The sequence below is a fragment of the Pseudophryne corroboree genome, chromosome 1 (assembly GCF_028390025.1).
Source record: "Pseudophryne corroboree isolate aPseCor3 chromosome 1, aPseCor3.hap2, whole genome shotgun sequence".
Classification (NCBI taxonomy): Eukaryota; Metazoa; Chordata; class Amphibia; order Anura; family Myobatrachidae; genus Pseudophryne; species Pseudophryne corroboree.
This window is the reverse complement of record NC_086444.1, coordinates 788,501,441-788,524,945: the sequence shown is the minus strand read 5'-3', so window position 1 is coordinate 788,524,945 and position 23,505 is coordinate 788,501,441. Positions and strand designations below refer to the sequence as shown.

General features: G+C 44.5%; 1 protein-coding gene across 2 annotated transcripts in view; it reads right to left on the bottom strand.

Moving 5' to 3' along the window:
- Positions 1–23,505, bottom strand: part of MANBA (mannosidase beta) — a 144,106-nt gene that overhangs the window by 64,304 nt on the left and 56,297 nt on the right. For both annotated transcript variants that reach the window (XM_063918309.1, XM_063918299.1), the window contains exons 3-7: positions 20,288–20,393; positions 17,634–17,801; positions 17,289–17,412; positions 16,012–16,187; positions 3,503–3,613 (exon numbers count right to left, since the gene is read on the bottom strand). In XM_063918309.1, coding sequence (XP_063774379.1) covers positions 3,503–3,613; positions 16,012–16,187; positions 17,289–17,412; positions 17,634–17,801; positions 20,288–20,393 — 685 coding nt within the window. The remainder of the gene's footprint in view (positions 1–3,502; positions 3,614–16,011; positions 16,188–17,288; positions 17,413–17,633; positions 17,802–20,287; positions 20,394–23,505) is intronic.

The window sequence follows — 23,505 nt, the reverse complement described above, 5'->3', positions numbered from 1 at the left end:
ATATAAATACATACTCAGCAAAAGAATGAAAAAGCTGTGAATTTGGTTATATGCAATGATACAAAGAAATTATAATATTTAAAGTGAATACATTAACATATAACAATGAATATGGAGATATATTCATAATATAACTAGTCTATGAATGTGAAATAATTATTTTATAATGTAAACATTGGGAAAATGTACATGAATTGAGGATGTGGATGTGCTGCGATAATATCTGCCCAATCCGCAATGCGATAATTGATAATATCACACGGATGTATCAATTATCACATGCAGGGACAGAGCTAGCAAGAAAGCTCTGTCCCTGCGATGCCTCTCCGCAGCAAAATCGGGGTATTTTTAACGAAAAATACCCCAATTACGTACTGTGCGTGAGCCACCACCCAACATCACCGATACGCTCACCGGCACCCCCCCCCTCCCCGTCGCAACGACCTACCCCCAACCCTGATCATACTCACCAACACCTGGGGATTGGAGCTCCTGGAGAGCTGCCTGTCATCGGGAGCAAGCAGGAAGACTAGATGAGCAGCAGTCCACACCGGAGCACCAGTCCCTGGGTAGGGTATGATATTTAAAAAAAAAAATTATACTGTGATCAGGACACACAGAGCCAATCACATTGCCGGCTCTCTGCACAGCTTTCTCTGCAGGCGGGCAGAGAAAGCTGTGCAAAGTACATGCTTCACAGTGAGCCTTGTGATGACGCCACCTAAAGCTACCATGCCGACGCCGGAATTCCGAGCGCACAAAATGCAGGCCCACAGGGTCTATTCCCACTCGTAGGTGTCCACGACACCCACAGAGTGGCTTGGTTGCACTCGCCCCCACCCCCAGGCGGCATTCTGCTGCCAGGATCCCGGGCTTGGTATGCTGACCACCGGGATCCCGGCAGACGGCAACGCGGTCCCAACCTGTGTGTATGTGCTGTGTTACGTGTAGGTGTAGTGGGTATACGAAGATGCTGTATATAGTGTAGGTATGTAGTGTTCACTCTAGCCTTCTTTCGCGGGGCGCTGCGCCCTGCCCCTTTTCTGAGTGTCAGAATGCGCCCTGCCCGTTTGTGCCCGCCCTGCTGATTACTAAAGGACTGACGCGCCGGGCCGCACTGAAACTCCTTGCGCCGCACTGCCACTCCTCTCGCATCGCTGTCAGCGCTGTCACTCCTCCCCGCTACGCTGCCACTGCTCCCACCGTGCTGCCACGCCTCCCTGCCGTTGCCTCAGGCTTGTCGCGCTAATGCGCTCACAGCTCTCGGGTCTCGGCAATACTGTAGGCTGCTGGTGAGATGAGGAGCGCTGGGTTTGCCTCTCCTGCCGAGGCAAACCCAGCCCTCCTCTGTGTACATGACCCAATAAAAGAGGACGCCGGGTAGGATCAGTGTGGCGGGCATTTTCTTCCAGCTCCGCGGTGTGTGAGGGGGGGGGGGACCAGCGCGATCACTCCTGCAGCATCAGCCCCCAGTAAGTTGAATTGACACACAAACATCATCTAAGACTAGTACTGCCACACTAAGCCATTTATCCTACTGTATATAGGTTGCCTGGTGCCCCTTTAGTTTTAATCTGGCAGCATTCAACTAATCTTATAGTTTAATGAACTATATCAACCCTATTGAGACACTTCAGAAATAAACTGGCAGCACATAAATGTTATATAAACCAACCTGGGACACCTTCGCTTCAATCTGACAGCACATTTAAAATACGATGTGCTGCCAGTTTATTTCTGAAGTGTCTCAATCAGGTTTATATAGCAACACGTGCTGCCAGTTTCATTCTGAAGTGTATCAATAAGGTTTATATAGCAATATGTGCTGCAGGTTTTTTCTGAAGTGTCTCAATAGGGTTTATATAGCAACACGTGCTGCCAGTTTCATTCTGAAGTGAATCAATAGGGTTTATATAGCAATATGTGCTGCAGTTTTTTTCTGAAGTGTCTCAATAGGGATTATATAGCAACACGTGCTGCCAGTTTAATTCCGAAGTGTATCAATAGGGTTTACATAGCAACACGTGCTGCCAGTTTAATTCCGAGGTGTATCAATAGGGTTTATATAGCAACACGTGCTGCCAGTTTAATTCCGAAGCGTATCAATAGGGTTTATATAGCAACACGTGCTGCCAGTTTAATTCCGAAGTGTATCAATAAGGTTTATATAGCAACATGTGCTGCCAGTTTAATTCTGAAGTGTCTCAATAGGATTTATATAGTTTAATAAACTATATAAACCCTATTTATTGAGACACTTCAGAAATAAACTGGCAGCACATTAATGATATATAAACCATTCTGGGACACCTTCACTTCAATCTGACGGCACATTTACACTTAAAATGTGCTGTCAGATTGAAGCGAAGGTGTCCCAGGATGGTTTATAAGATACAATGTGCTGCAAGTTTAAGACACCTGCATACATATTACAGTATGTACATCATTTTGCCCTTCTAAATTAAAATGTGCCTTCCTGAATCAAAAATGTGCCTTCCCGAATCAAAAATGTGCCTTCCCCAAGGTCAGCACCCTGCCCTAAAAAAATCCTAGAGTGAACACTAGGTATGTGTAGTGTATAGAATAGGTAGTGTGTGTATGTGATATATTATGTGTATTATGTGTGGTCACACCCCTTCCTAGTGGCGCTGTATAACACTTATACCCATCAAGGGGAACCAAAATCTATATTCACTTACCCAAAAAATGATGCTGGCCCTGTGTATGCCCGATATGTGGGTGCCCACAGTCGCTAGCAAAATTATCAGTTTGATGTGCTGCACATCAAACCTGACAATATCGCTAGGGTCCTGTAGTTTGCAAACAAGGGACAGAACATGATCGTTCTCTCCTTCATTAAAGTCGCTCCAGTGTGTACAGGTAATCCAGGCTGACGGGGATTCGTTCCATCGCATCAGTGTGTACACAGCATTAGATCACGGACTTAACATAAACAAGAAAACTTAATACAGATTTGTTTGTATTGTCCAGTACTAATATGTTACTAATTTTCCTATAAGGTGCAAGAGAAATCTGGTGATATTGGTGGCCATGAAGTGCCGGAATGCCGATCATCTTATCAGCTTTCAGACGGCAGTTAGCGAACTTTACCTCGAATTGTATTCTGCCCTTTGTGTTATAAGCATTTCCAAAAAGACAAGAGAACAGCCAGGAGAAAATAATATTTAGGATAAAGTGGTGAAAACAACATGTTCTTTGTTTATTGGAAAACAAATGTGCATCAGTAGTAAATTAAAAGAACTTAGTTTTAAACAAGATTACATGTAATTGATTGTGGCCTCTACATCGTTTCCTCTGGTTACTATGGGAAACTTGCCGAACTGCAAATATGAGTAGGTGATGCATTATGTTACACAAACAATAGGTACCATCAATGTTTACAGACGATAACAGAATCTAAGTGGAAAAAAACATGTTGCTATGCATTACATTTAGGGGTTTTTATGGTAGGAAAAGAAAATGTTAAAATAAAAGCTCAAACCTTAGCTGCTTCTTTAATGATATATTCCCCCTCAAAGTCAAACGTAATAGACATATTGTAGCTGGTTTGCTGTCCATAACCATTTGGCCACCACAAACCTACAGGTACACTCTGGAATAAATTTGTAAAAAATATTTACTACTACAGCATTATATTATATTACAACCATGGCAACATAGACATTACTACCACAGACATTGTTCCTGGGTGTGTATCATTTTACCGGCGGTCAGCACCCACGAAGCTGCGCTTTACAGAGAATATTTGGCCATTCACATCTGTCCCTGCCAATCAGCTCCTGTCATTTTTTTTAAACACAGCCTGTAACATGGGAGTTGATTGGCTGGTACTAAATCTCTCTACACTTTATCTCTCCCAAAATGTTGATAAATGTAGCCATTTGTTTGATTTTAACATGGCCAATTCATATATTAGATATTATTGCTTTCAGACAACATCAGAAATGTATGCTTGGGAAGTTAAACTCCATCAAAAATTAAACAACTTTTGGAAAGAGTTTTTCGTAACCACTCACCAGTGTTCCATTAGAAAACCAATTATGGGGTATATGCAATTCACGGCGAATCGCGGCAATTTTTCGCCGTTTTTTAATTCGACTAAATTCGCCAGGTGAATTCCGGAAGGTGGCTTCCGGAATTCACCATATTCAATGAAAAACGGATTCGCCAGAGTCGCGGGCGAAAATCGGCCGATTTGGCGGATTTTGCCGCGATTTTAAAAAACGGTAAAAAACGGGAAAAACCCGGGAAAAAAATGGCGTGGGGTCCCCCCTCCAAAGCATAACCAGCCTCGGGCTCATCGAGCTGGTCCTGGTTCTAAAAATCCGGGGAAAAATTGGCCAGGGATCCCCCGTATTTTTAAAACCAGCACCGGGCTCTGCGCCTGGTGCTGGTGCCAAAAATACGGGGGACAAAAAGAGTAGGGGTCCCCCGTATTTTTAACACCAGCATCGGGCTCCACTAGCTGGACAGATAATGCCACAGCCGGGGGTCACTTTTATGCCGTGCCCTGCGGCCGTGGCATTAAATATCCAACTAGTCACCCCTGGCCGGGGTACCCTGGGGGAGTGGGGACCCCTTCAATCAAGGGGTCCCCCCCCCCCAGCCACCCAAGGGCCAGGGGTGAAGCCCGAGGCTGTCCCCCCCCATCCAATGGGCTGCGGATGGGGGGGCTGATAGCCTTTTGTGATAATAAAAAGATATTGTTTTTTCCAGTAGTACTACAAGTCCCAGCAAGCCTCCCCCGCAAGCTGGTACTTGGAGAACCACAAGTACCAGCATGCGGGAGAAAAACGGGCCCGCTGGTACCTGTAGTACTACTGGGAAAAAAATACCCCAAAAAAAAACAGGACACACACACCGTGACAGTAAAACTTTATTACACACTACCGACACACACATACTTACCTATGTTGACACGCCGACTGCCACGGTCTCCGACGATCCGAGGGTACCTGTGAAAAAATGATACTCACCTTCCAGCGTCCAGAGATAAATCCACGTCCAGAGAGATAAATCCACGTACTTGTAAAAAAAAAAGAAAACGCAAATACCCGCTCCATACCGGACTAGAAAGGGGTCCAATGCTTTCACATCAGACCCCTTTCTCCCGAATGCCGGGACATCACGTGACTCCTGTCACTGAAGTCCCTTCAGCCAATCAGGAAGCGCTACTTCCGTGGCGCTCACCTGATTGGCTGTGCGCTGTCTGTACTGTGACAGCACATCGCAAAGCCGCTCCATTACTTTCAATGGTGGGAACTTTGCGGGTAGCGGTGGGGTCACCCGCCGGTCAGCCGCTGACCGGCGGGTGACCTTACCGCTAGCCGCTAAGTTCCCACCATTGAAAGTAATGGAGCGGCTTTGCGATGTGCTGTCACAGTACAGACAGCGCACAGCCAATCAGGTGAGCGCAACGAAGTTGCGCTTCCTGATTGGCTTAGAGACCTTTCTGTGACAGCTGTCACTGACAGGTCTCATTCGTGGAAAGGTGTCCCATGTGTCAGCATGGGACCCCTTTCAGTCCGGCATGGAGCGGGTGTTCGGTTTGTTTTTTTGCCAAGTACGTGGATTTATCTCTGGACCATGGCTGAGGTGAGTATATTGATCTTTTCTTTTCAGGTATCCGTGGATTCTACATGGAGAAGAGGACCGATGTCGGCGTGTGAACATAGGTAAGTATGTGTGTGTCGACGTATGAAATAAAGTTTTACTGTCGACGGTGTGTGTGTCCTGTTTTTATTTGGGTATTTTTTCCCCAGTAGTACTACAGGTACCAGCGGGCCCGTTTTTCTCCCGCATGCTGGTACTTGTGGTTCTCCAAGTACCAGCTTGCGGGGGAGGCTTGCTGGGACTTGTAGTACTACTGGAAAAAACAATATCTTTTTATTATCACAAAAGGCTATCAGCCCCCCCATCCGCAGCCCATTGGATGGGGGGGGACAGCCTCGGGCTTCACCCCTGGCCCTTGGGTGGCTGGGGGGGGGGACCCCTTGATTGAAGGGGTCCCCACTCCCCCAGGGTACCCCGGCCAGGGGTGACTAGTTGGATATTTAATGCCACGGCCGCAGGGCACGGCATAAAAGTGACCCCCGGCTGTGGCATTATCTGTCCAGCTAGTGGAGCCCGATGCTGGTGTTAAAAATACGGGGGACCCCTACTCTTTTTGTCCCCCGTATTTTTGGCACCAGCACCAGGCGCAGAGCCCGGTGCTGGTTTTAAAAATACGGGGGATCCCCTGTCAATTTTTTCCCCGCATTTTTAGAACCAGGACCAGCTCGAAGAGCCCGAGGCTGGTTATGCTTTGGAGGGGGGACCCCACTAGAGATGAGCGGGTTCGGTTTCTCTGAAACCGAACCCGCACGAACTTCATGTTTTTTTCACGGGTCCGAGCAGACTCGGATCCTCCCGCCTTGCTCGGTTAACCCGAGAGCGCCCGAACGTCATCATGACGCTGTCGGATTCTCGCGAGACTCGGATTCTATATAAGGAGCCGCGCGTCGCCGCCATTTTCACACGTGCATTGAGATTGATAGGGAGAGGACGTGGCTGGCGTCCTCTCCATTAGAAATTAGATTAGAAGAGAGAGAGAGATTGTGCAGAGTCAGACAGAGTTTACCACAGTGACCAGTGCAGTTGTTGTTAGTTAACTTTTATTTATTTTAATATATATCCGTTCTCTGCTATATCCGTTCTCTGCCTGAAAAAAAACGATACACAGCAGCAGCCAGTCACACAGTGTGACTCAGTCTGTGTGCACTCAGCTCAGCCCAGTGTGCTGCACATCAATGTATAAAAGGCAAAGCTTATAATAATTGTGGGGGAGACTGGGGAGCACTGCAGGTTGTTATAGCAGGAGCCCCCAGGAGTACATAATATTATATTAATTTAAAATTAAACAGTGCACACTTTTGCTGCAGGAGTGCCACTGCCAGTGTGACTAGTGGTGACCACAGTGCCTGACCACCAGTATAGTAGTATATTCATTGTTGTATGTATTGTATACTATCTCTTTATCAACCAGTCTATATTAGCAGCAGACACAGTACAGTGCGGTAGTTCACGGCTGTGGCTACCTCTGTGTCGGCAGTCGGAACTCGGCAGGCAGTCCGTCCATCCATAATTGTATTACAATATATACCACCTAACCGTGGTATTTTTTTTCTTTCTTTATACCGTCATAGTGTCATACTAGTTGTTACGAGTATACTACTATCTCTTTATCAACCAGTGTACAGTGCGGTAGTTCACGGCTGTGGCTACCTCTGTGTCGGCAGTCGGCAGGCAGTCCGTCCATCCATAATTGTATTATTATTATAATATATACCACCTAACCGTGGTTTTTTTTCCATTCTTTATACCGTCGTCATAGTGTCATACTAGTTGTTACGAGTATACTACTATCTCTTTATCAACCAGTGTACAGTGCGGTAGTTCACGGCTGTGGCTACCTCTGTGTCGGCAGTCGGCAGGCAGTCCGTCCATCCATAATTGTATTATTATTATAATATATACCACCTAACCGTGGTTTTTTTTCCATTCTTTATACCGTCGTCATAGTGTCATACTAGTTGTTACGAGTATACTACTATCTCTTTATCAACCAGTGTACAGTGCGGTAGTTCACGGCTGTGGCTACCTCTGTGTCGGCAGTCGGCAGGCAGTCCGTCCATCCATAATTGTATTATTATTATAATATATACCACCTAACCGTGGTTTTTTTTCCATTCTTTATACCGTCGTCATAGTGTCATACTAGTTGTTACGAGTATACTACTATCTCTTTATCAACCAGTGTACAGTGCGGTAGTTCACGGCTGTGGCTACCTCTGTGTCGGCAGTCGGCAGGCAGTCCGTCCATCCATAATTGTATTATTATTATAATATATACCACCTAACCGTGGTTTTTTTTCCATTCTTTATACCGTCGTCATAGTGTCATACTAGTTGTTACGAGTATACTACTATCTCTTTATCAACCAGTGTACAGTGCGGTAGTTCACGGCTGTGGCTACCTCTGTGTCGGCAGTCGGCAGGCAGTCCGTCCATCCATAATTGTATTATTATTATAATATATACCACCTAACCGTGGTTTTTTTTCCATTCTTTATACCGTCGTCATAGTGTCATACTAGTTGTTACGAGTATACTACTATCTCTTTATCAACCAGTGTACAGTGCGGTAGTTCACGGCTGTGGCTACCTCTGTGTCGGCAGTCGGCAGGCAGTCCGTCCATCCATAATTGTATTATTATTATAATATATACCACCTAACCGTGGTTTTTTTTCCATTCTTTATACCGTCGTCATAGTGTCATACTAGTTGTTACGAGTATACTACTATCTCTTTATCAACCAGTGTACAGTGCGGTAGTTCACGGCTGTGGCTACCTCTGTGTCGGCAGTCGGCAGGCAGTCCGTCCATCCATAATTGTATTATTATTATAATATATACCACCTAACCGTGGTTTTTTTATACCACCTAACCGTGGCAGTCCGTCCATAATTGTATACTAGTAAACTATCCAATCCATCCATCTCCATTGTTTACCTGAGGTGCCTTTTAGTTCTGCCTATAAAATATGGAGAACAAAAAAGTTGAGGTTCCAAAATTAGGGAAAGATCAAGATCCACTTCCACCTCGTGCTGAAGCTGCTGCCACTAGTCATGGCCGAGACGATGAAATGCCAGCAACGTCGTCTGCCAAGGCCGATGCCCAATGTCATAGTACAGAGCATGTCAAATCCAAAACACCAAATATCAGAAAAAAAAGGACTCCAAAACCTAAAATAAAATTGTCGGAGGAGAAGCGTAAACTTGCCAATATGCCATTTACCACACGGAGTGGCAAGGAACGGCTGAGGCCCTGGCCTATGTTCATGGCTAGTGGTTCAGCTTCACATGAGGATGGAAGCACTCAGCCTCTCGCTAGAAAACTGAAAAGACTCAAGCTGGCAAAAGCACCGCAAAGAACTGTGCGTTCTTTGAAATCCCAAATCCACAAGGAGAGTCCAATTGTGTCGTTTGCGATGCCTGACCTTCCCAACACTGGACGTGAAGAGCATGCGCCTTCCACTATTTGCACGCCCCCTGCAAGTGCTGGAAGGAGCACCCGCAGTCCAGTTCCTGATAGTCAGATTGAAGATGTCAGTGTTGAAGTACACCAGGATGAGGAGGATATGGGTGTTGCTGGCGCTGGGGAGGAAATTGACCAGGAGGATTCTGATGGTGAGGTGGTTTGTTTAAGTCAGGCACCCGGGGAGACACCTGTTGTCCGTGGGAGGAATATGGCCGTTGACATGCCAGGTGAAAATACCAAAAAAATCAGCTCTTCGGTGTGGAGGTATTTCACCAGAAATGCGGACAACAGGTGTCAAGCCGTGTGTTCCCTTTGTCAAGCTGTAATAAGTAGGGGTAAGGACGTTAACCACCTCGGAACATCCTCCCTTATACGTCACCTGCAGCGCATTCATAATAAGTCAGTGACAAGTTCAAAAACTTTGGGTGACAGCGGAAGCAGTCCACTGACCAGTAAATCCCTTCCTCTTGTAACCAAGCTCACGCAAACCACCCCACCAACTCCCTCAGTGTCAATTTCCTCCTTCCCCAGGAATGCCAATAGTCCTGCAGGCCATGTCACTGGCAAGTCTGACGAGTCCTTTCCTGCCTGGGATTCCTCCGATGCATCCTTGCGTGTAACGCCTACTGCTGCTGGCGCTGCTGTTGTTGCCGCTGGGAGTCGATGGTCATCCCAGAGGGGAAGTCGTAAGCCCACTTGTACTACTTCCAGTAAGCAATTGACTGTTCAACAGTCCTTTGCGAGGAAGATGAAATATCACAGCAGTCATCCTACTGCAAAGCGGATAACTGAGTCCTTGACAACTATGTTGGTGTTAGACGTGCGTCCGGTATCCGCCGTTAGTTCACAGGGAACTAGACAATTTATTGAGGCAGTGTGCCCCCGTTACCAAATACCATCTAGGTTCCACTTCTCTAGGCAGGCGATACCGAGAATGTACACGGACGTCAGAAAAAGACTCACCAGTGTCCTAAAAAATGCAGTTGTACCCAATGTCCACTTAACCACGGACATGTGGACAAGTGGAGCAGGGCAGGGTCAGGACTATATGACTGTGACAGCCCACTGGGTAGATGTATGGACTCCCGCCGCAAGAACAGCAGCGGCGGCACCAGTAGCAGCATCTCGCAAACGCCAACTCTTTCCTAGGCAGGCTACGCTTTGTATCACCGCTTTCCAGAATACGCACACAGCTGAAAACCTCTTACGGCAACTGAGGAAGATCATCGCGGAATGGCTTACCCCAATTGGACTCTCCTGTGGATTTGTGGCATCGGACAACGCCAGCAATATTGTGTGTGCATTAAATATGGGCAAATTCCAGCACGTCCCATGTTTTGCACATACCTTGAATTTGGTGGTGCAGAATTTTTTAAAAAACGACAGGGGCGTGCAAGAGATGCTGTCGGTGGACAGAAAAATTGCGGGACACTTTCGGCGTACAGGCACCACGTACAGAAGACTGGAGCACCACCAAAAACTACTGAACCTGCCCTGCCATCATCTGAAGCAAGAAGTGGTAACGAGGTGGAATTCAACCCTCTATATGCTTCAGAGGTTGGAGGAGCAGCAAAAGGCCATTCAAGCCTATACAATTGAGCACGATATAGGAGATGGAATGCACCTGTCTCAAGTGCAGTGGAGAATGATTTCAACGTTGTGCAAGGTTCTGATGCCCTTTGAACTTGCCACACGTGAAGTCAGTTCAGACACTGCCAGCCTGAGTCAGGTCATTCCCCTCATCAGGCTTTTGCAGAAGAAGCTGGAGGCATTGAAGAAGGAGCTAACACGGAGCGATTCCGCTAGGCATGTGGGACTTGTGGATGCAGCCCTTAATTCGCTTAACAAGGATTCACGGGTGGTCAATCTGTTGAAATCAGAGCACTACATTTTGGCCACCGTGCTCGATCCTAGATTTAAAGCCTACCTTGGATCTCTCTTTCCGGCAGACACAGGTCTGCTGGGGTTGAAAGACCTGCTGGTGACAAAATTGTCAAGTCAAGCGGAACGCGACCTGTCAACATCTCCTCCTTCACATTCTCCCGCAACTGGGGGTGCGAGGAAAAGGCTCAGAATTCCGAGCCCACCCGCTGGCGGTGATGCAGGGCAGTCTGGAGCGACTGCTGATGCTGACATCTGGTCCGGACTGAAGGACCTGACAACGATTACGGACATGTCGTCTACTGTCACTGCATATGATTCTCTCAACATTGATAGAATGGTGGAGGATTATATGAGTGACCGCATCCAAGTAGGCACGTCACACAGTCCGTACTTATACTGGCAGGAAAAAGAGGCAATTTGGAGGCCCTTGCACAAACTGGCTTTATTCTACCTAAGTTGCCCTCCCACAAGTGTGTACTCCGAAAGAGTGTTTAGTGCCGCCGCTCACCTTGTCAGCAATCGGCGTACGAGGTTACATCCAGAAAATGTGGAGAAGATGATGTTCATTAAAATGAATTATAATCAATTCCTCCGCGGAGACATTGACCAGCAGCAATTGCCTCCACAAAGTACACAGGGAGCTGAGATGGTGGATTCCAGTGGGGACGAATTGATAATCTGTGAGGAGGGGGATGTACACGGTGATATATCGGAGGGTGAAGATGAGGTGGACATCTTGCCTCTGTAGAGCCAGTTTGTGCAAGGAGAGATTAATTGCTTCTTTTTTGGGGGGGGTCCAAACCAACCCGTCATATCAGTCACAGTCGTGTGGCAGACCCTGTCACTGAAATGATGGGTTGGTTAAAGTGTGCATGTCCTGTTTTGTTTATACAACATAAGGGTGGGTGGGAGGGCCCAAGGATAATTCCATCTTGCACCTCTTTTTTCTTTTCTTTTTCTTTGCATCATGTGCTGATTGGGGAGGGTTTTTTGGAAGGGACATCCTGCGTGACACTGCAGTGCCACTCCTAGATGGGCCCGGTGTTTGTGTCGGCCACTAGGGTCGCTAATCTTACTCACACAGCTACCTCATTGCGCCTCTTTTTTTCTTTGCGTCATGTGCTGTTTGGGGAGGGTTTTTTGGAAGGGACATCCTGCGTGACACTGCAGTGCCACTCCTAGATGTGCCCGGTGTTTGTGTCGGCCACTAGGGTCGCTAATCTTACTCACACAGTCAGCTACCTCATTGCGCCTCTTTTTTTCTTTGCGTCATGTGCTGTTTGGGGAGGGTTTTTTGGAAGGGCCATCCTGCGTGACACTGCAGTGCCACTCCTAGATGGGCCCGGTGTTTGTGTCGGCCACTAGGGTCGCTAATCTTACTCACACAGCTACCTCATTGCGCCTCTTTTTTTCTTTGCGTCATGTGCTGTTTGGGGAGGGTTTTTTGGAAGGGCCATCCTGCGTGACACTGCAGTGCCACTCCTAGATGGGCCCGGTGTTTGTGTCGGCCACTAGGGTCGCTAATCTTACTCACACAGCTACCTCATTGCGCCTCTTTTTTTCTTTGCGTCATGTGCTGTTTGGGGAGGGTTTTTTGGAAGGGACATCCTGCGTGACACTGCAGTGCCACTCCTAGATGGGCCCGGTGTTTGTGTCGGCCACTAGGGTCGCTTATCTTACTCACACAGCGACCTCGGTGCAAATTTTAGGACTAAAAATAATATTGTGAGGTGTGATGTGTTCAGAATAGGCTGAAAATGAGTGTAAATTATGTTTTTTGAGGTTAATAATACTTTGGGATCAAAATTACCCCCAAATTCTATGATTTAAGCTGTTTTTTAGGGTTTTTTGAAAAAAACACCCGAATCCAAAACACACCCGAATCCGACAAAAATAATTCGGTGAGGTTTTGCCAAAACGCGTTCGAACCCAAAACACGGCCGCGGAACCGAACCCAAAACCAAAACACAAAACCCGAAAAATTTCAGGCGCTCATCTCTAGACCCCACGCCATTTTTTTTTATGATTTCACCGTTCCAGCATAAAAAAAAAAAAAAATAATAATAATATTTTAAAAAATATATAAATAATATTTGTGCCTCCAAAAAAAAAAAAAAAAAAGTACCTAATCCCTTCTAATATAAATAGATCTGCTATTCCCCAAAAAAAAAACACAAAAAAAAACATGTTTAAAATTTTTTTATTTGTTTTCACCCTCCAAAGTGTGGCGGATTGAAAATGACGAATTTGCTGTCTAAAAGCACTGCTGTCGAATTTCCAAACTTGAATTGAATATGCTTTGGTCGAATTGCAGCACTTGTATCATTGCAGAAAAGTCGAATTTGCAAAAATTCGAATTTCAAAAAGTCGAATTTTGAAAGTCCGTTTTTTGGTCGGAAAGCACTGAATTGCATAGGCGATTTTTTTTTTTGGTCGAAAATGACCCGAAATTCGACAATTTCGGGAATTCGACTGCAATTGCGGGAATTCGACCGCAATTGGGGTATATGCAATTGCGGTCGAATTCCCGAAATTGTCGAATTTCGGGTCATTTTCGACCAAAAAAAAAAATCGCCTATGCAATTCAGTGCTTTCCGACCAAAAAACGGACTTTCAAAATTTGACTTTTTGAAATTCGACTTTTTGCAAATTCGACTTTTCTGCAATGATACAAGTGCTGCAATTCGACCAAAGCATATTCAATTCAAGTTTGGAAATTCGACAGCAGTGCTTTTAGACAGCAAATTCGTCATTTTCAATCCGCCACACTTTGGAGGGTGAAAACAAATAAAAAAAATTTAAACATGTTTTTTTTTTTTTTTTTTGGGGGGGAATAGCAGAAGGGATTAGGTACTTTTTTTTTTTTTGGGAGGCACAAATATTATTTATATATTTTTTAAAATATTTTTTTTTTTTTTTTTTTTTTTAATGCTGGAACGGTGAAATCATAAAAAAAAATGGCGGGGGGTCCCCCCTCCAAAGCATAACCAGCCTCGGGCTCTTCGAGCTGGTCCTGGTTCTAAAAATGCGGGGGAAAAATTGACAGGGGATCCCCCGTATTTTTAAAACCAGCACCGGGCTCTGCGCCTGGTGCTGGTGCCAAAAATACGGGGGACAAAAAGAGTAGGGGTCCCCCGTATTTTTAACACCAGCATCGGGCTCCACTAGCTGGACAGATAATGCCACAGCCAGGGGTCACTTTTATGCCGTGCCCTGCGGCCGTGGCATTAAATATCCAACTAGTCACCCCTGGCCGGGGTACCCTGGGGGAGTGGGGACCCCTTCAATCAAGGGGTCCCCCCCCCAGCCACCCAAGGGCCAGGGGTGAAGCCCGAGGCTGTCCCCCCCATCCAATGGGCTGCGGATGGGGGGGCTGATAGCCTTTTGTGATAATAAAAAGATATTGTTTTTTCCAGTAGTACTACAAGTCCCAGCAAGCCTCCCCCGCAAGCTGGTACTTGGAGAACCACAAGTACCAGCATGCGGGAGAAAAACGGGCCCGCTGGTACCTGTAGTACTACTGGGGAAAAAATACCCAAATAAAAACAGGACACACACACCGTCGACAGTAAAACTTTATTTCATACGTCGACACACACATACTTACCTATGTTCACACGCCGACATCGGTCCTCTTCTCCATGTAGAATCCACGGATACCTGAAAAGAAAAGATCAATATACTCACCTCAGCCATGGTCCAGAGATAAATCCACGTACTTGGCAAAAAAACAAACCGAACACCCGCTCCATGCCGGACTGAAAGGGGTCCCATGCTGACACATGGGACACCTTTCCACGAATGAGACCTGTCAGTGACAGCTGTCACAGAAAGGTCTCTAAGCCAATCAGGAAGCGCAACTTCGTTGCGCTCACCTGATTGGCTGTGCGCTGTCTGTACTGTGACAGCACATCGCAAAGCCGCTCCATTACTTTCAATGGTGGGAACTTAGCGGCTAGCGGTAAGGTCACCCGCCGGTCAGCGGCTGACCGGCGGGTGACCCCACCGCTACCCGCAAAGTTCCCACCATTGAAAGTAATGGAGCGGCTTTGCGATGTGCTGTCACAGTACAGACAGCGCACAGCCAATCAGGTGAGCGCCACGGAAGTAGCGCTTCCTGATTGGCTGAAGGGACGTCAGTGACAGGAGTCACGTGATGTCCCGGCATTCGGGAGAAAGGGGTCTGATGTGAAAGCATTGGACCCCTTTCTAGTCCGGTATGGAGCGGGTTTTTGCGGTTTTTTTTTTTTAAACAAGTACGTGGATTTTACTCTCTGGACGTGGATTTATCTCTGGATGCTGGAAGGTGAGTATAATTTTTTCACAGGTACCCTCGGATCGTCGGAGACCGTGGCAGTCGGCGTGTCAACATAGGTAAGTATGTGTGTGTCGGTAGTGTGTAATAAAGTTTTACTATCAAGGTGTGTGTGTCCTGTTTTTATTTGGGTATTTTTTTCCCAGTAGTACTACAGGTACCAGCGGACCCGTTTTTCTCCCGCATGCTGTGGCATTATCTGTCCAGCTAGTGGAGCCCGATGCTGGTGTTAAAAATACGGGGGACCCCTACTCTTTTTGTCCCCCGTATTTTTGGCACCAGCACCAGGCGCAGAGCCCGGTGCTGGTTTTAAAAATACGGGGGATCCCTGGCCAATTTTTCCCCTGCATTTTTAGAACCAGGACCAGCTCGATGAGCCCGAGGCTGGTTATGCTTTGGAGGGGGGACCCCACGCCATTTTTTTTTCGGGTTTTTCACGTTTTTTTACCGTTTTTTAAAATCGCGGGAAAATCCGCCAAATCGGCCGATTTTCGCCCGCGACTCTGGCGAATCCGTTTTTCATTGAATATGGTGAATTCCGGAAGCCACCTTCCGGGATTCACCTGTCGAATTGAGTCGAATTAAAAAACGGCGAAAATTGCCGCGAATTCGACCGCAATTGCATATACCCCAATATGTTTCTAGGTAAAAAAATAAACATTTGTAAACATATTCTGACTACACGAAAACTGTAAAGCTTCAATGAACTCACCGCATTGATTTTTATAATGATCTTATATAAGTGCTGTCCAGGATGTATAACTAGATCATGTGACTGGTCAACCTGAAGATCTGGTATCAAAACGAAAACATGTCCTGAAAGAGGGTTTGCAGTGAGGACATCAAACACTGGCTCAATGACAATCATCCATTGGGAAGTGGAATTATCTGTATAAATGACACAACACGAATATACTTTTCAAATTAGTACAGGAAATGAAGACAAAGAGAACACTGCTGAACCAAGTCTATATAAATTAAGAATTCACTAAATTCTAATTAAAAGTCCTCAAGCTTTTCTGGAACTCACTACTGTGGGCCTGCATCAGCATGAAACAGGTGAACAAACAATTTGGCCTCCAGTCAGGTTTACTAATGATACTACAGTAGAGAGAGATGTACCAGGCATACTGCAACCCAGGGTTGATAACCAAAATCCCTTCACAGGTATGTAAACAGGTCTCAGGAAATCTGAGCAGGTAGGTGGGGGAGAATCATCAAATCTTGGAGAGAGATTCAATGCTTGTCGGAAACTGCCGTCTTGTCGGAAAGACGGCAGTTTCCAACTTTTTTAGGTTGGAAGATGTTCCGACCTATTCAATCCTCCCTCCGTTTTTCCGACAAGTCGGGAATTCCGAATTGGGCAACCACCACCAATGTTTCATAAGAAAAACTATCTGCACTAGAACTATTTCAGTAATATTGCAGTGTATTTTATCAATAACAAGGAAAACAAAAATTAAAAACAAGCCTATAGTGAATAGCTAGCTCTGTGATATGGTAGGTGGGAGTTAGGTAGGAATTCAATTGTTACCGCTACATTTTTGCACGGGTTATCGCAATTTTTGCTTGATGTTTCACACTGGGCTATTCAATTACACCCCATTTTTTACCACGCAAAAATGTTACCCTTTTGCTTGCTAACACACAGATCTGGGGTAAGTTCCCGAACCTATGTGTTTTCGTGGCGGTATGTGTTTTCACTGCACTAATTTACCGTGCCCAATTTTTGCCTGATGTTTCACACTGGGCTATTCAATTACACCCCATTTTTTAACACAAAAATGTTCCCCTTCTTGCTAACACACAGATCCGGAATAAGTTCCCGAACCTATGTGTTTTCGTGGCGGTATGTGTTTTCACTGCAGTAATTTACCATGCCCAATTGAATTCCCCCCATAATATATTACGGCCTACACAACTCTTGTTTACAGAGCACATAACACATGGGAAAGTATAAAACCCACTTTGGGAGAAAAGAAAACATACCGAACACTGGAACGTATGAAACATAGTCCATGTGAACAACATTATATGCCTCAATCCTAATATCTTTCCAGATGCCCTGTGTAGGGAACGAAGGGCCCCAATCCCAGCTAAAAGAGCACTGAGCCTGCAATATTACAGGATGGAAAAAAAGCACAATCACGATACATAATCACCGACTTGCACTTAATAGAATACAATATATGAGATAGGAACACAAATAATCATACAAGACTCAAATCTTCATCCTTCTCAATAACATCATCATCATTTCATTTCTTATTCCACAATCCTCAATTTCAATGCAAAACATCTAAGATGAACATTATTATCATAGAGTCTCCTCACCTTTCGGATGAAGTTGACATGACATTCCCCCTTCTGTACTTTTGGGGGGCACTCTGGAGGAACAACATAAGAGTGGTTTGTGCTTTTTTCTTCTGACCACTTGACAGCAGACTGGAACTTGATCTCTAAGGAATTCTCCTCTGCAACGATTTTGGTGATGTCAATAGTCTACAATGGGAAAAATCTCTGAAAATGAATGCAAACTTTAGGACAAATGCAATTCATTCATAAGTTAATATAGTGAAAGTGTAGAGTGTTTTAGTTATCGAAAAGAGGTTACATACAAATAGCATATACATATACACTGAATTAGATAATACATACAGAATTAAACAATAAATTTGGCAAGGAAATGTAGCAATGGTGTGCAGAAGCCCTTACTTCAAGTAATGTTACAGCCAAGTGCCTGCTGTTATACCATTGAGTATACTTTTAATGGAGTCATGTAGGCTTACGGATAAACTCATCCAAGATGCATTGCTTAAGGTTTGAGCATATGTTTGTCCATGTTGTTGTGTAGTTTTGGCAGTCTTGATATCTTGTTTTTAGAAACACCCGACAGAAGGCTGGGAAAAAAACTTTACTGTAACCAGTTCATTTGAACTTCACATCACGAAAGATAAACAAGATAGCTCTACAAGAGTAGACTATACCACCATCATTTAGGGTCTAACTATCAATTATTTAGTACATTAATAGCTAGAATCTAACACCTCCACTTTCCTTTTCAAGTTTGAGAAATCTTCCCCAGAGAGACTACATTGTGACAAGGGCCAGCAACATCTCCCTCCAGTGTAGCTTCTAAAGTAAAATTTAGCGTACAGCTGTTGCTATGGGACTGCAAACAAAAACCCACGGGTTGGCGATACCGAAAGTGCACCATAGCACCACACTTATTTATTTATACTGTATATTTATTTGCAAATTCCATTGTGCTTTACAATTGAAACCCATATTTATGTATATAAAACCTTAAAATGTAATTCTACAACCCCCCCCCACCCTTGTTATATATGCCACCACTATTTGTGCCTCTGTGCTTTTAGTCCATAGAGCATCATTTAACACTTAATAAAGTTCACCTTTGGGATTCACTAATAGTTGATCCACTGTACAAAACGAGGACATGTCTTAGGTCCTGGCTACATCTGTATATGTGTCATCACACAGGTGGCTCTCACGGGACTTGTAACCAGGGACAGGTTCAGAACAAAATAACAGGGGAGGGCACCATGACAGGGGAAGAGGATGGGCGGGTTCTTTTGCACATGCCTTTGGTGCATGCACTCCTGGAAAATTAGGTGTGGCCTTGCAATAAGGGGCATGGCCTCAAAGGTAATGCCATCCTCACGAGCCACTTCCTCATTTTCATGATGCTTCCTCACTCATTCCTACTGCTCATGCCAACCTTTACTTTCTCAGTCCTTATCCACTCTCCTCAGCAGTCACAGCCAGGCTCCTCTTCCCAGGCTCTGGCCTCGGAGTGACAGTCCTCTCTTATACCTTTTGGCCCCTCTTCCCACACACAATACTGCTCAACTCATCACCTCAATAACAAACTGCTTTTCTGAAGAGAGGCAGTGTAATGCCAGCGGGAGGCAGTGGGTGAGTAAAGGCTACATTTAATGATTGTACTACTAGATTAGTCTTAATTGTGTTTTGAATATACCCATTGGCAGTTTTTATTTTTGATTTGCTCTTCTTCTATGTATCTGAATCGATGTTTGAATGTTTATGTCAACTTTTATTCACAAGTATTCCAAGTATTGAGCTATGCTGATACATTCCAAAATGTGTAATTTTGTCCTTGAATATTTAGCAATACATAGTAGGAAATATAAGTAGTAGTAGCAATTGCATTAGTACGTAGCAAACAAATTGTAATCAGTACACTTTACCGTGCTCATTACCCACTTGACGATTCTGTTACCGCAGCATGGGGATTCAGTTACTGTATTAAAAAATGTGCCTACTTTTACCAAATGTATGTACAGTAGATATATTCCCAGGATGTCTTCATCTTGCATTAAAATTGTGAAAATCTAGAGTTAATTCTGGAAGATAAATGTATCAATTTTGGGTGCACGCGCATAGTAACATGTCTCATGAATGGTGATTGCGTTACTGACTTTGAAATAGGCGGATTTATCCAGGATAACGTACACAAGAGAGCACTTAAGCTATTTTTAAAGTATTTTTAAATGGGGTTTATTGTGGGATGTTGGAATATAATGATTTGTTCCCATTAGTGCTGGCAGTTGTATGATAAATAGAGTTTATTACTGTAAAAAGGTGATTCCGTTACCAGTGGAATCGCCGGATTGTAAAGAATCTGAAACACTGCACTGCCAGTAAGCCATGTCATTTTATTGCAGTTACAAGTCCTGTGATAATAGTCTCCTCTTATCAGTGACCAAATGTAAAGTTGGGGCAACTTTGTAATTGTTATCAAAACATTTGAGCTAATCCTTTGGCCGATTGTTGATTGATTTGTTGGTATTTTACCATCTGGACATGACCTACATGCACACTACAGATACAAACAACACTACATTTTTAAAATAATTATACATACAAATATGCAAATAAAAAGATTGATCCTTTTTTAATGGTCACCATTCTAGATACTTACATAATCTTTCTAGTCTACTTACATATCTATTGAACATGTTCTCAGTTTTCATAATGGGAATTCTATTGAGAAGGATTGTGGAAACTGTATCAATCCCTTCACAAACCAAGGTAACTTTCTGCCATTGCCTACAAAGCAAACCATTTTATTTAATTGACCAATTAACAGAAAGCAAAAAGAAAAGAAAAGGTTACATACAAAAGAAATCTGATACTTTAAATATTAAAATGACATATGGTGTTCATTCTAGAACCCTGCACATTTCAAAAACCGTGCAGTTCCTCTTTCCTGCCTGGGGTGTCGCTCTCTGCTGTGGTGCTTCTCAGCACACTATGTTCTGTTACTCAGTGCTGTGATACAGACCTGTGTGTGCTGTGAAGCACCAGAGCAGAGAGTGACACCCCAGGCAGGAACAAGGAACTGCACAGGATTTGAAAGGTGCAGGGTGCTAGAATGAACACTAAATTTAATTTTCTTTTCATCAATGTGTTATGTTATGACATGCATCTCATCTTTAATATGCTAGGTCCCGTCTCCAGGCATGGGGTAAATGTAATAGCCTGCGAGAAGCCAGAGGCGTGGGATTTTCAGAGAGAATGCTCATATTTTTAAAGCGCCAATCATTTACAAGGCAAAACCTACCTGGTTTTGCCTTGTAAATGATTTGCACTTTAAAAATCTGGGCATTCTCAAAGTCCCGCACCTCCGGCTTCTCGCAGGCTATTACAATTAGCACATGGTCTCTTAATATGCGGTTTACAAAGTGTTCCAAAGCATATTTTCTTTTCTGCACTCATGTAGTACTAATACAGAACAATGGCCCTCATTCCGAGTTGATCGGTCGCAAGGCGAATTTAGCAGAGTTACACACGCTTAGTCTACGCCTACTGGGAGTGTATCTTAGCATCTTAAAAGTGCGAACGAAGTTTACGCAATATTGCGAACAAAAAAAACTTAGCAGTTTTAGAGTAGCTCCAGACTTACTCTGCCTGTGCGATCAGTTCAGTGCTTGTCGTTCCTGGTTTGACGTCACAAACACTCCCAGCGTTCGCCCAACCACTCCCCCGATTCTCCGGCCACTCCTGCGTTTTTTCCGGAAACGGTAGCGTTTTCAGCCACACGCCCATAAAACGCCGTGTTTCCGCCCAGTAACACCCATTTCCTGTCAATCACACTACGTTCGCCGGTGCGAACAAAAAGCCGTGAGTAAAAATCCTTTCTTCATAGCAGAATTACTTAGCGCAGTCGCAGTGCGAACATTGCGCATGCGCTCTAAGCTGATTTTCACTGCGATGCGAAAAAAAAGAACGAGCGAACGACTCGGAATGAGGGCCTATTTCCTATAGGACAAGGAAGATTAACTGCACAACTTTCTTAGATGACTTGATACTAAAAGACCTTTGGTCATTGATTATATCATATACACTGCTCAAAAAAATAAAGGGAACACTAAAATAACACATCCTAGATCTGAATGAATAAAATATTCTTATTAAATACTTTGTTCTTTACATAGTTGAATGTGCTGACAACAAAATCACACAAAAATTATCAATGGAAATCAAATTTATTAACCCATGGAGGTCTGGATTTGGAGTCACCCTCAAAATTAAAGTGGAAAAGCACACTACAGGCTGCAGAGCCGGCCCTAACCAATATGATGCCCTAGGCAAGATTTTGGCTGGTGCCCCCTAGCACCACCGCTGGTTCTGCCTCTGACCTTGCACCTCTTTCCCAGCACCATCACCCCTCACCCATAGCAGTCCTTGTACCCCCTATATTTTAAATAGGAACAGTTCGCACATTTGACGCACAGCCCAAAAAGGGGCATCTTCTTGCTAGGAAGGGACATGGCCACACAATAGTAACCCCAATTCCAATTACGCCACACAGTACTGCAACTTTATTCACATTTTATCTTGCGATAGTGTCCATAATTCATATTACATCCCACAGTAGTATCACTTTACCTTATAAATGTTACTCCTCACAGTAGAGCCCCTTATTCACATTACATCACACTGAATTGCTCCTTATTCACATTACACCACACCTTATTGCTCTTTATTCACATTAGACGACACAGTAGTGCCCTTTCTATTTGCAACGCCACATAGTAGAGCACCTTATACACATAATGCCACACATTAGTAATGCATTTATACACAATTCCACACAGTAATGCCCCTTATACATATGAGACACATTAATGTCCTTATAAACATAATGCACCTTACACATTATGACAACCTTTATTAATGCCCTTTTACACATAATGTCCCTTACACATATGACGCACATTATTAATGCCCTTATACACATAATGACACACATAGTGCCCCCTACACATTTGCTGCACATTATTAGTGCCCCTATACACATAATGACACACATACAGTAGTACCCTGTTACACATATGCCGCACATTATTAATGCCCTTATATACATAATGACACACATAGTGGCCCTTTACACACATGTTGCACATTATTAATGCATTTTTACATGACACACACAGTGCTCCTTACACATATTCTGAACACTGCTGCACAACCAACCTACTCACATGCACACAGCACTCACACTTCCACTAACACTGTGACCTCTGCCTCTGCTTGGATACAGATGTGTCCTCACAAATCTTGCATCAATGCTAACGTCGGGCACCTTTTTTTTTTTTTTATGAAAATGCATCTTATTTGCATTGCTATGTGGCTAGGATGCACAAGCAGCTTCTGCTGATTAAACGGATATGCAGCATGCCAATATACTGTGCGAGACTGTGGCTGTATCTGCATATTAAATGCTACATACAGAATATAGGCATGTTGCATATCATTTTAATCAGCAGAAGTTGATGATGCCCCTAGGCATATCAAATGCCCTAGGCAATTGCCTAGTTTGCCTATGCCTATGGCCGGCTCTGACAGGCTGATCCAACTTTGATGTAATGTCCTTAAAATAAGTCAAAATGAGGCTCAGTAGTGTGTGTGTGGCCTCCACGTGCCTGTATGACCTCCCTACAACGCCTGGTCATGCTCCTGATGAGGTGGCGGATGGTCTCCTGAGGGATCTCCTCCCAGACCTAGACTAAAGCATCCGCCAACTCCTGGACAGTCAGTGGTGCAACGTAGCATTGGTGGATGGAGCGAGACATGATGTCCCAGATGTGCTCAATTGGATTCAGGTCTGGGGAACGGGCGGGCCAGTCCATAGCATCAATGCCTTCGTCTTGCAGGA